The sequence below is a fragment of the Nicotiana tabacum genome, chromosome 6, assembly GCF_000715075.1.
Source record: "Nicotiana tabacum cultivar K326 chromosome 6, ASM71507v2, whole genome shotgun sequence".
NCBI classification, from domain to species: Eukaryota; Viridiplantae; Streptophyta; class Magnoliopsida; order Solanales; family Solanaceae; genus Nicotiana; species Nicotiana tabacum.
Genome location: NC_134085.1, coordinates 118,801,211 through 118,815,230, shown reverse-complemented (window position 1 = coordinate 118,815,230; position 14,020 = coordinate 118,801,211). Strand labels below are relative to the sequence as shown.

At 40.9% G+C, this 14,020-nt stretch overlaps 1 protein-coding gene across 1 annotated transcript; it reads left to right on the top strand.

Annotated features, from left to right (window-relative positions):
- The first annotated feature begins 12,149 nt into the window (after nt 1-12,149).
- On the top strand, nt 12,150-13,586 carry LOC107760299 (protein EXORDIUM-like 3). Its single transcript, XM_016578329.2, has one exon. The coding sequence runs from the start codon at nt 12,284-12,286 to the stop codon at nt 13,334-13,336; it is 1,053 nt and encodes a 350-aa protein (XP_016433815.2). The 5' UTR covers nt 12,150-12,283; the 3' UTR covers nt 13,337-13,586.
- The last annotated feature ends 434 nt before the right edge of the window (nt 13,587-14,020 follow it).

The following is a 14,020-nucleotide window of genomic DNA, read 5'->3' as shown; positions in this document are numbered from 1 at the left end:
GTTTCAGATTATACCTCCTCAGTCTGTTGAAGAACTTTCTTAGATCTGCCATGTGATCCCTGGCTTTCTTGGATTTGATGATGACATCATCCACATATACCTCAATCTCCTTGTGTATCATGTCATGAAAGATGGTAGTCATGGCTCTCATGTAGGTGGCACCAGTGTTCTTCAAACCGAATGGCATCATTTTGTAACAGTACATTTCCCACGGCGTGATGAAAGCCGTTTTCTCTGCATCTTCCTCATCCATCCATATATGATGATACCCAGCGAAACAATCAACAAAAGACTGCAACTCATGCTTGGCGCAGTTGTCGATAAGAATGTGTATGTTAGGCAAGGGGAAGTCGTCTTTGGGACTGGCCCGATTAAGATCCCGGTAGTCAACACAAACTCATCCTTTTTTGGCACTGGTACGATGTTGGCTAACCATGTCGGATACTCTACTACCCTGAGAACCTTGGCTTTGACTTGCTTGGTAACCTCTTTTTTTATTTTCAAACTCATGTCGGGTTTGAATTTCCTGAGCTTCTGCTTTACCGGCGGGCATGTTGGATCTGTTGGCAGTTTGTAAGCTACAATGGATGTGCTGAGACCAGTCATATCATCATATGACCGGTCGAATATGTCTTCATATTCCTTTAGGAACTCCGTGTACTCTTTCTTTTCTGATGGTGACAGGTGAATACTGATGTGTGTTTCTTTGACATTCCCTGTATCTCCCAGATTAACGACCTCAGTTTCGTCCAAGTTAGACTTAGGCCTATTTTCAAAATTCTCAACTCCTCTGACGACCTCTTCGGGTATATCATCCTTTTCTGAGTTCGTATCTGTTTGTCGCATTGTCTCGTTGCAAGTCACAATCGTTGGTTCATCATCAAGGCAAGTAATAGTAATGCTGTGTAAAATAAAGTGAATGATAGAAAAATAATAAGAGCGAGATATATAATAAACTAAAATGCTTCGATTAAATTCGTAATTGTTTTGAATATCAGAGCTTTTTTTAGAATTAAAGACAATGCGGAAATAAAATCAACTAGTAAAAAGTAAAATATGATGTATGGTGCTTTTGTTTAGCCTTGCTATCCCGATGCTTTCCGAGCCCTGGTGGTTCTGATTGACCAATTGCTGAGGCGCTCTCCTAGGTTCACAACTTGTATAGAAGGGCCTTCCTCCTCGAAAATAACACATCAGTCCATATTATCATCCTCTAGGAACAGATTCTTCACGGTTGCCAATGCTTTATCTTCCTCCGACCCATATGTAATATCTGCCGGCTGGAAAGTCTGCTCTAGGTGAGGTATCGGATGCTCCAGTAGGTAGTAGGGACCGCGCCATGGTCGCGACCAATGATTGAACTCCTCCCAAGTGTACTCATACCCTAAACCAAATGTAGTGCCATGTTTCTTCAGCTTGATGGGTTTGGTGATTCCTTGGAGGTTTTTGCCGAGTCTTTTTCCAGGTTCATATCCACACCAATTCAGGATACTTTCAATCTTGTTATCCCATCATTTATCTTTGTCTACAGCGTTGACTCTTTTAATGTGGTGGTATATTTCTCCGCCTATTCTCCTTCTGCCTCCAATCATCGGGATGGTCTGGCGACTATATATGGGGTTGCTACCATCGCCATGAATGATCACCTCTTAGTGATTCCATTCGAACTTCACTGCCTAATGCAGGGTCGATGCTACAGCTCCAGCGGCATGGATCCATGGTCATCCCAACAGCAAATTGTAGGATGCTGGGACATCTATCACTTGAAAGTCAACGTCGAACCAGGTTGGCCCCATTTGCAAGCATAGGCTGATCTCTCCGATAGTAGACTTTTGGGACCCATCGAAGGCTTTGACATTGATGGCTTCATCTTTGATCTCGTGCAGGCTCTTTCCCAATGTTCTGAGAGTTACCAATGGACAGATGTTGAGGCTGGAGCCCCCATCGATCAAGACTCTAGTAATGAAGTAATCCTCGCATTGCACGGTGATGTGTAGGGCCATATTGTGACTCAGTCCTTTCGGCGGCAGTTCATCTTTGTGGAAGGTGATTTTGTGGCTTTCCAGTATTTGTCCTACCATATTTGCCATTTCGCCCCCAGTTATGTTGCTGGGCACATAAGCTTCACTCAATATCTTCATCAAGGCATTTTTGGCTGCGTCAGAGCTCTATAGAAGAGCTAGGATGGAGATCTGTGCTGGCGTTTTGTTCAACTGCTCAACGATCGAATATTCCTTAGCTTGTATTTTCCTCCAAAGATCATCGGGACTAGTTTTAGTAGTCTGTCCCGAGGCTTACTTACTGGACTCAGCTAGGTGCTCTGGAGTGTAAACCCTGCCTGTTCTGGTAATACCCTGCGCAACAATTGTTTCTCCCATCTTGGTCTTTCCTTTCCTCCTTGCTTCAGCTGTGTAATCCCATGGTATGGAATTTGAGTGGAACGGTGTTATGTCTGACATTGCTACAGGAATGGGTACCCTCAGTGGTAACACAACAACTTCAAAGAGTACAGGTGCCTTTGGATACCCACACTCAACCTCAATTGGCCCGGCCACCTTCGCAGAAGAAGGTGCTTCAAATTCGAGAGGTATAGACATGTTTACTTCATCGCCCCTGGAGGGCTGGTTCTGTACAACAATCGGGTTAAGTGTGATTGCCGGTTTCTTTGGCTCATCATCCTCAGCAATCAATCCTATCGATCCCTTGGGGTCCCAGTCATCTTCGATCTCGATCATGTGAATGTCCCCACCTCAGTGATCAGGCAGAGGGTTGTTGCGGACATTAGGAGCAGACTCCTTTGCTACGATAACCTTATTGTCGATCAGAGTTTGAATCTTGTTCTTCAATGAGCGGCACTCATCAATGGTATGTCCCTTCATGCCGGAGTGGTACGCACAAGTCTTATTAGGGTTGACCCACTGGGAAGGATTTTCTGGAGTTATGGCAGGGATAAGGGAGACATAACCAGTAGCTTTAAGTTTCTCATACAGCTGGTCAATTGGCTCAGCGATGGCTGTAAATTGTCTGGGAGGTCTGCAGTCAAAATTTGGTCTGGGTCTAGGGAAATTTTGGCAAGTGGGAGGTGATTGGTAGTGAGGGGGTTGGGCATTATAAGCTTGGTAAACAGGTGCAGGTTGAGAGCATCTAGGTGAAGTGGGTTGATATGCAGGAGGTGGAGATGATTGGTAAACGGGTGGTGGATTTTGGTAAGAGGGTGCGGGTGCTTGGTAATTCGGGATAGGCTGATATGTAAGTGGAGGTGATGGGTAAGTGTGGTATTTTAGTGGTGATTTGTCTCTCTGTGCAACCATCACGACATTGATGTCCTTCTTCTTGGACGTGCCACCAGATTGTAAAGCCTTGTTGGTGGCCTGCAATGCTTCAAGATTAGTAACCATACCATTCTTAATGCCTTCCTCAATTCTTTCTCCCATCTTGATGATATCGGAGAATTTCTGGCCCTCGATCAGCATCAACCTCTCATAATATTATGGGTCCTAAGCCCGGACGAAGAATCTATTCATTTGTTCCTCTTCTAAGGTCGGCCTGACCTTAGCAGCCTTTGATCTCCAACGAGTAGCATACTCGCGGAATGTCTCAGTAGGCTTCTTCTTCAGATTCTGGATGTAGAATACATCCGGTGCATTCTCTGTATTGAATTGGAACCTATCCATGAAATCCGATGCCATACCTACCCAGTTTGTCCATTTCTTGGGGTCCTGACTGATGTACCAGGATAAAGCATCCCCCTTCAGGCTTCCCATGAAGAGTTTCATACGGATTTTCTCATTCCTTCCGACTCCGACCAGCTTATCACAATATGTACTCAAATGGACTCTGGGATCTCCCGTGCCATCGAACATTTCGAACTTGGGAGGTTTGTATCCCTCCGGAAGTTCAACATCTGGCTGAATGCAGAGGTCCTCATAATTCAGCCCCTCTATGCTTTTGTTTCCTTCCATGCCCTGTACTCGGCTGGTCAATATTTTGGGTTCTGCTGCCAAGTTTCTGATAAGAGATTCCTTGTCATCAGACTCAGGTGCACTTGATATTGGTTGAGTGTAGTGGGGGTATGGTATCTACGTAGATGAGAGTGTTGTGGGGGTGGTAGTTTGTGGTGTTTAGTGGTTCAGGAATGGGTAGTGGAGTGTGGCATGTGTTGCAATGTTGAGCATGAGTGAGTTGCATCTGTGGTTGTGGGGTGTTCTGTGGAGGTGCGGGATTTTGAGCATTTGGAAAGTTGACATCAGGAGCGGTGAGAGTGAATGATAAATTTGCCAAGTTTCGAACTTGATCCAGTTCTTCTTGGAACTTCAACAGTTTCTGCTCAAGTTGGGCAGCAGTTTCCTTAGCAACCGGGGTACCCTGAGGAATCTCAATTCTTTCAATTTCCTTTCTGGCGCTTGAATCTCCCATTCTACCTTTGTTCTTGTTCTGGATAGGACTCGGAGGAGGAGGAGGTGGAGGGCCCTTGGATCTCGTACTGTATGATGATGGTGCCAGAATGCACGAACTAACCTTTGGGGAGGGGAATAAAAAATAAAGAAAAACAAAAAAAGTAACAAGTTAGTGCGGGTTATGAGAAGAAAATGTTGCAATATTTAAACACATTGTGCAAGAATATAAATCGCGTCCTAATTTGGGTGCCTTGTTGTGCCCGAGGTAGGCCTAGCGACAAATTGATTTGGAGAACTTATAATGCTAAACGCCTCATTTTATTGATAAAAATAAGACGAATCCAAAACGACGCTAAATAACAGAAAATAAAATGTCACTAGTGGCCATCGGCCTTATTACATTATTAAAAGCAAAATAAAAGATTCCTAACTACTTGGTCCTAGAAGGACCTTCCCCAAATTTGGCATCTTTATCCCCCTAGCAACAGATAAGCTTGGGCCAAATGTCCGCCTGCATTCCCTTCAACGTTTCGACAATCTTCAATCCTCTTAAGGAACTTTCCTTCTAACTCCACTAGACCCCACTCCAAATACCCTAGTCGTTTGTTGGCGCTGACAGCCATATCCTTCCATTCCTCGATCAACTTTTGATGGGCTTCTTGTATTTCCCGATGGTCACTTTCACACTCTCGAATTCTCTTGCGCAGTTGATTGTACTTAACCCGTGCTTCAGTTTTCTCGTCGATGATTCTCTGTCCGCGAATGAACCCGGGCTGACCCATACCATTGTGATCATCTTCCAACCAACCCGAATAGTGTGGCACGCAACCAACATGATACCTATCTGGCTCAATAGATTCTTTCCCTAAAACGAGCTTGCAATGCCACATGTGTTGAGCTCTGCATTTGTGAGGGATATCATCGTCCTGGAAATCAGCCCTAAAGTGACTCATTTTGTCGACCCGTGGTATGATTTGCTTTCTTCCAGCATGTCTCATGGCTCGGAGGGGAATGTAGGGATAAGTTCCTCTTAGACCAATGAGTATGAGAAATGGTGCATCTCGGGATCGAACAATAAATTCTTCCGTAGGGAACCATTCGACCATCCACTGTACCTGGTCTTCTTTTAGATTCTCAAATAGCTCCACCCATCTTCCAGCGTCCTCTGGCTGAGCGAACATGTTAGGCATATAATTCATACGCCTTGGCTGGTGGAAGGCAATGTGATCATCCCAGTCTCTGCGTAAGATCTCCTGTCGGTATTCTCCTTTCTGGAGGTGCTCCGTGAGCCAGAGCTGAAGTAATAAATTGCATCCCTCAAAATGACTAGCTTTTTGCTGACAGCTGTCCAGAGCCCAGTATATATCAGCAACAATCATGGGCACTATACTGAAAGGTTGTCCGCCAATTCCTTCCATCAGAGTCTTGGTTACCATGGCCAGTCTGGTGTGGATCCTAGACTTCTTCATAGGGAACACTATCATCCCCAGGAAACAAAACATGAATACGAAGACCCTTCTGTGAATATGCCCCAGTGAGGTGAGGGCAAATTCATCTGAGTAGGTGCGGTATGACTTGCTATGGCCGTACCTCTCGTACAGATAGTCGAATGGGATGTAGGAGTCTTTCAAACAGGTCAAGTCTGGGTTCTTCTTCAGTCCCATCATCTTAAGGAAACCCCTACCCTTGTGATTCTCTGGCATAAGCAAACCCGGAGTCTCCCAAGGAATACCAGCTAAGCCTCCTATTTCTTCGAGCAAAGGAGTTATTTCAAGGTCCCCGAAGCGGAAAACGGACCTGTCACTATCCTAGAACAGAGTTGCAGCCTCTATGATTTTGTTGTCAAGCTAGATTTCTAGAAGAAAAGGCAGATTCCCTAAGTATTTGCGGACGAGTGCCTGATCACTGGAGTGGAGATCTTCCCACCAATTTAGCAGCCTTGGATGAATGTTGGTTACCATGCCAAATCTGGGGACTTCGTGCCTCATTTTATGCAAAACGGAGTGTTAGACCTTACCCCGCCAGACTCGATTATTTAAACCAATAATTAGCATAAAAAGCATTTAGTTCTCAAATAAATGCACAGAACATGTAGGTGTCCATTTGGGTTTCAGGGAAACCCGATGGACTTTGGACAAGGCTATCTTAATGAGTCATTATGTGGACAACATAACTGACTCGGCTAGGTTTGACCATGATGCATGCACAGTTAGACAGAGTAAGGTTTCTATTGGGGTATTAGACAGGTACCCTTGAGCGGACAACTCAAGAGGGAAAGGCACGGAACCGTCGACTACACCGTTGATCGACTGTTTTTACCGCAAATACGCCTTTGTCGAATTTAAAGGGTGATAATATTGGAAGAGCGCAACCACTCATTATAAGCGTGGCTATGGTATTTGTTTGGCACGAGTGGAATATGATGTTGAAGATGCAGTTTACAAGAATGAAACAAATTGACATGTATTTTCACGTTCATAAGATAAATGATTACAATAATTGCAGTAATTACAACAGTATTGAAATAAAGTAGTAAAGGAAAGCAGCTAAAGGAAGGAAAAGACATGAAGAGCCAAGTCAGTTTCGTAGTGAAACAATAAAAGACAGTAAATAAAGCAATTAATGAGATAGTAAAGTCACAAGTAACATGCAATGGTAAAAGCTTAAAGAAGATCCCCGGCGGAGTTGCCATGCTGTCGACGCCCCCCTTTTTCGCTAACCATGGGGTCAGAAATCGGGTATACGACATTGGGAGGACAACTCTATTCCCTTTCGAGAATTGGGTTTAGAAGTTGAAGAGTTGCCACCTAATGATTATAGTGCATTAGGACACTTTAAGAAGGGTTTGAGATGAAGAGACCAGAGATTAGGGTAAGGGCTAGAAATTATCCCGAGGGGAAGGTGTTAGGCACCCCTCAAGATCCACTAGTGTGGTCCCGGTCATGTTACAATTGTGACTTTACAAGTAAACAATCAAGGCTCAAATAAGGATTCGCATATAACATTGCAATTAGGTTGAAAACTTTTGAAGGTAAGTATAGAGGGTAGAAATTTATGAAAAAAGATTTGAATAGTTTTACAAGAAGAGATAAAAGCAAATAAAACGGGGTGGTGGGGTGGTGGGGGTCCTAGGTTTATAATTAATATGGATCATATCAATGCAATATCCAGCAATCACTCCTTAGAAGAGGGGTCGCACGAAATATTAGCGCATCGGTCATCATATCCATATCTACCCTTTGCATGCATAGTCCCCTACCCTTTTCCACTAGCCGACCCCAAATATTTATTACAAGATTATTACAGACCAGAACGAATAAGAAAAAATATATCAGAAATTAAAGATTCCAACCAAGGAGAGCCTAATTCAGACCCCAGGTCTGAAATATGAAATAAACCAACTTCCAAAGATCAGATTCCAAAGCCTTTATCTTATTTGGGAGGTGTCAAAGTTCCAAGGAGCTTCAAGAACTCCAGGCAATGCTTACACCCCAAATATATTGCAGAATTAGATTACAGTGCAGTGGGGAAATGCCAGCTCTCAGATGTCCAAGTTAAGAGGGAACTCAAGGTCCCAAAGCAGGGCTCAAAAGAGAGAGGTAGAACTTAAGATTCTAGGAATAGGTGTAAGTGCACAAGGGGGAAGGGAATCAGAGAGAGACAGGGCAAGCTAGTGGTCATGCCCAGCAATTGGGATGCTGGCACACCCCTGACGAACATGCTAGTCAAGCATTGAGAGCTAGGATCCATTGTGGATCAAGTTATGGCCTAGGCAGTAATTAGGATACTGTCAGGCCAAGACCTTAACTCAGGCATACAGAAGGGAATAGGGGCAGGGGTTCATAACAGAAGCAAGGGAGAAAAATATTTAACACAAATTACTGAACATGAGCTGTAAAGTAAACAAAAGTCTGAAGCTGTAGAGTGAACACATAAGGGTGAGGCAAAAAATTAAATAAAAGACATACCAGTTTCAAAGAAAATAAGTAAGCAAAAGTAGTCTTGAAAAGCCAAAATGCAGACAGCAGTTTCAAAAAAATCTCAGAAGAGAGTAGAGAATTGAGAGAGTATTGAACTCGAAGCAGTATTGTAAGTGTGTAAGAGTATGCAATTCGAAATGTGTTGTAAAAGTATTGAATTGTCCTTGTGTTCAAAGATACGGAAGGGTAGTCCCTCTTATAGTGCAGAGAAGCAAGTAAGAAGGGCAAGAAAATAGTTTGCAATCAATCACATAAAGTCTCCCTTTGGTTAAGGGATTCTGATTTCAAACGGGTAAAAGATAAGTAAGGAAAGAGTCTGATCAAAATCTTTTCAAAGCAGCACAAGAAGGGTAAATACATATGGACTATTTAAGGCAAAAGTCTAATAGTACACGGTTTGTGCAAATAAGGAAAGGGAATCAATCAAACAGCCAGGGAAATCAAAATTACAAGCTCAATTCGAATGAACCAAGTCAGGAAAAGGAAAAGGAGGTTCAATCAAAGAGAAATCAGTAACAATCAATCAAACCCCATTAGAGGATTCAGAATCAATCAATAGTTGGAAAAACCCTTTTTGAAAGAAGACTTTCTCATATATAAAGCACACAAATATCAAGCAAAAGGAGTTGTCATGTTGATTAGAAAAGACTATCATAGGAAGAGTTCAGAGTCAAAAGGTTCCAATTCAGTTTATAAACTCAGAATGAGTTTGAGAGTCCAGGGTTCCAAAGTAGAACCCTAGTCCAAAAATAAATCTTGTCAAAACCCAAAGCCTAGGGTTTCCAACTTTAATCAGAAGCAGAGATGAGAAGACAGATAACAGGCTCAGAGGTCTCTTTCGGAGACTCATGAGAAACCAACATACATGATAACAGGTTTGAAGCAACAAAGTAAAAAGTTGATTTGAGGAGCATAAAGAACATGTTTAAGAAAAGTCAGAACTTAAGCAAGTTCGGGAGAGAAGAAGGGTGATGTAAACTTAAGAAACAGTAGTAATACATGCTTAGAATTCCAACAAAAGTCCAGTAAACAAACAAAGTTGAAGAACTCAGCAAGAAACACATATAGTAGAAGAATATTGGAAAGTATAACAGACAACATGTAGGAAAACATAACAAACATTAACATGCGAGCCTGATCTAGAGGCACAGTAGAGTACAAAGGTACATAAAAGTCACATATAGTAGAAAGAAAACAGAAGAACAGCACATGCGTGGTAGAAAAGAAAACACACGAGCATAGTATAAACAAACACACATAAAGAAAGAGAAGAATCAAACAGATGTTTTTGAAAAACCTTTCAGAAACCCTAAATCGAAGGTAAACGATTTTAAAAGGAAAGTCTAGGGAAAACCTCTTAAATGTCAAGTAAAGCATAGATACAACATAGATCTAAGCAAACAAACAGAGAAAGAACCTCGAATAGCTTGGGGTTTCAGAGAAACCCTAGAAATGAGAAAGGCTTGGAAGAAGGTCCGATCTAAGTCGGATGAGGTCAGAAACAGGCTTAGAAGACCAAGAGCCGCCGGAGCAAGGTTGGAGATGGCTGGAATCTTCGAATCGGTGAAAGTCTGAGTGCAAACCTTCGAGGTCTGGCCTCAATTTCTCAGGTATCAGGCGTGTAAGAGCGAGGGGAGGTGAGTATAGGTCGTCCATGGCTTGAGAGGCCATGGATTCCGGTGAGTCGGAGGTTGAAGATGAGGTGATAGAGGTTAGGGTTTTAGGAACATTCGAGAGCGTTTGAGAGAGGGAGAGCATTCAAGGGCGGCTGACAGAACGAAGTGGGGGGATTAGGGTAGGGTTAGGTGAATTAAATAAGGAAATGGGCGATCGTGGCCATTGATCAAAAGGATCAACGGCCAGGATTAAAAGAAACCGGGCGGGTCGGATAAATGGGTAAAGGGGTTGGATTAAATCTGAATTGGGCCAGTCCAATTTTAATTCAGAATTGGGTCAATTTTTAGGCTAAAATTGAAAAGAAATGGGGCTAGATGCTAAATAGCCAGTTTTTCCTTTTTATTTATAAAAAATAGTAAAATGATTTTTTTTAAACAAATTAAAAGCACTATACTAATTAATAATATATAAACATTAATCTAAAAATGCTGAAAATGATTTTGTGATTGCAAAACGCTATTAATCGTAATATAGGCCATAATTGCAATTTTATGTAATTTAGCTTAAAAAATATCAAATGAATTTTTAAAAAATATGCAAAAATTACGTTAATTATATTTTGGTGTAACTATGAGGATAGAAATAAATTATTCACCAAAATGATAATTTCGGAAATAATTATTGGATTTTGTACTGTTAAAAATAGACAATAAATTGGTTTTGAAAATCTTTAAAAATTTGGAAAAAATACCAACATACTTGGTCATGCTTATATATGCATACACATGCTATTTTGAAAGTATTTTCAGTATAAAATATATATATAAGGAAAAATTGGGTACACACAGTTGAATCAATTTTCTCAAAGAAAACAATTATGTCGTTAGCTTTAGATCCTTCAAAAGATTCTAGATCTACTTATTGTCGTAAACAGAAGTCTCTCGGTCTCCTATGTTCCAATTTTTTGAGCTTATACAATCGGGAAGGTATTGAAACCATGGGGCTTGATGATGGTGCACGGAGATTCGGGGTGGAAAGACGGCGGATCTATGATATCGTGAATACCGTCCCTGCCAATTAAAAAAATTGAGATAGGGATGTTGTAGGATGATTTTCTGTTAATATATGTCAATGTATTTTCATGTATTTTATTGTATTCATTGTCTTTTTTTCATTGTAATTCAATGTATCTCATTGTATTTCATGTATTTCATTGTATTCACTGTCTTTTTTTTCTCATTGTATTTTAATGTATCCCGCAGTATTTTATGTATTTCATTATATTCACTATCTCGCTATATGCCATGAATGTATTCATAAGTTTTTTTAATTAATATAATTTATGTATTCAGATGTATTATATAATTTCTCTGAAGATTGCTATATTTTGGGGTATTTTTCGGTTGAGAATCTTTTTTGTAACTGAAAATACAAAATTTATGTATTATAATTGAGTTTGTTGAGTTATATTAGGAGTCTATTATATTAATTGATTTACTTTTCCTTTTAAAAACAATATCATCACCTATTTCACGCCGTGAATACAGTCGAATACAAGCGAATATAATAATCTGTCCAGCTATAATCCCATGTTTCACTCCATGAATACAATCGAATACATTCGAATACAGCAATTGATTAGCTGGACTTCCTTGTTTCATACTTATTTTTGCTACTGTATTCATGAATACAAGAGTTTAAATACATCAAATATATTTTATAACCACATAAAAGATATCTATAATCCGTAATATAACAAATAATATCTATAAATGACTTATTAAAATTAAAAGATAGTTGTTTATGAATATATTTAAACTTGAAAAAGCCTTTGTTCCTCCCGGAGCATAAAAAGAGGGGACACCACCAGCTGCGGTCCCCAAAATACGATCATCGATTAAAAGACGTGCCGAATAATTTTAAATTCCCAAAATACCCTTTTTTAGATTCCCGCGCAATATAGGTATAGATACGAAATATTAATTTACTTATCATCCGATAAAAAAAATAATCAGATATGCTCAGTTGAAATGACGACGATCACCATCATGATCACTCATTGATACTTGGGCCCTACCTCTTCCCTTTGTAGGTCCCACTTCTCTGCTTACACTTTTAAGAATCCATCTGTCTTCCATTACCACCTCCCTATAGCTAAAGCAAACTCCCTATTCAAATTTTGTACCTATTCAAAATTTTTACTCATCTTATGTGATAATTTGTGCATATAAATACCCTTTACTCCACTGTCACTCTTCTTAGTTTTCTTCTCAGCTCCTCCTCTCCAAAATGCCCCATTATTACCTTCACCGCCGGCCGGTTACTCCGGTGCCGGCAATATTTTGTTTTCTCGGAGTTTTTTTATTCTTTTTCTTGGGCCCTTTGCCTGTTAATGGGTGGCGTCCATGGCCCAACCAAAAGCCCAACGCCACCGAGTTAATCTACGGCGGGTCTAAAAAATATGAGGGCTCGTCGGAGTTTGTCCATTTGAAGTATCATATGGGCCCTGTTCTCACTGCAAATATTACCGTTTATCCCATTTGGTACGGACGGTGGGGAAAGTCCCAGAAGCGTATTATACGCGATTTCATCAGCTCATTCTCTGCCTACGATTCTAAGCCGCCTTCCGTTGCCGGTTGGTGGAAAACGGTCCAGCTTTACACTGATCAGACCGGAGCCAATATCTCCCGTAATGTCCACCTCGGCGAAGAGAAAAACGACCGGTTTTACTCTCACGGTAAATCCTTAACCCGGTTAACTGTACAGTCAGTGATAAAATCCGCCGTTACAGCTCGTACCCGACCGTTACCGTTAAACCCGAAAAGTGGCGTCTACTTATTGCTCACTTCTGATGACGTGTACGTTCAGGATTTTTGCCAAAACGTTTGCGGATTCCATTACTTCACTTTCCCGTCCATCGTCGGGTACACTTTGCCGTACGCTTGGGTGGGTAACTCCGCCAAGCTTTGTCCGGGTACTTGTGCGTACCCGTTTTCCGTACCGAATTACATGCCGGGTTTTAAAGCCGTGAAGTCACCCAACAACGACGTTGGAGTTGACGGAATGATAAGCGTGATAGCTCATGAGATTGCTGAGCTATCAACGAACCCGTTAGTAAACGCGTGGTATGCGGGTCAGGACCCGAGTTTTCCGGTGGAAATAGCGGATCTTTGTGAAGGGATTTACGGTACCGGCGGCGGCGGGTCGTACACCGGACAAATGATGAACGATAAAGAGGGTGCCACGTATAATATGAATGGGTTAAGAAGAAAGTTTTTGGTTCAGTGGGTTTGGAACCATATTCTGAATTATTGCACTGGCCCTAATGCACTTGATCAGTAAATGTTTCATTTACCACTCAAATCACTGTATGTGCTTTTCTTAAGCATTTTGGTTTGTCGATTTTTTTTTTCTTTTTTTTTTCAACTTTATTTTTAAATTTTGGTTAATTTCGAGTTGCTGATGCATGTTAATTAAGCTTTGGTTATTATAAGTATAGTGTAATAAAAGTAGTTTATATGTACTGTAGTAATTTTGTATACAAAGTTACTTTGTTCAGTTGTCCAAATTTTGAATGGATTTGTACTTTGTAGGGGCTCTCTTTGGACATACTTTACTGTACTATCACATTCCCCCTTACAGAATTCAAAATAATGAGTTCTGTGAAAGTTGGCAGTGTTTATCTTGGAGAAATATAGAAAACAGAGAGCATAGTGCCAATTAAAGAAGATGTGGGGACTTTTTTTTAAAGAAAATTGGGCATTTGTGGTTTTTACCTTTCATCTTCCTTTTGTAAATTTAAAATGATTTTTAAAAAAATAAGAATTTTGGTCTCGGGTTCGAGTCCGGAAAATGCTACTAATATTTACACAAGAGTAGGTTGTCTATTCTTGATGATCAGTACTCCTCAGGTCATACGAAATATTTTGTATGTTCTTTTTCTATGGTCATGCAATTATCAAGCTCTATCATTAGCTCTCTTTAGTTTTTCTTTTCTCAATTTACAAGGAGAAAAGTGCATGACAA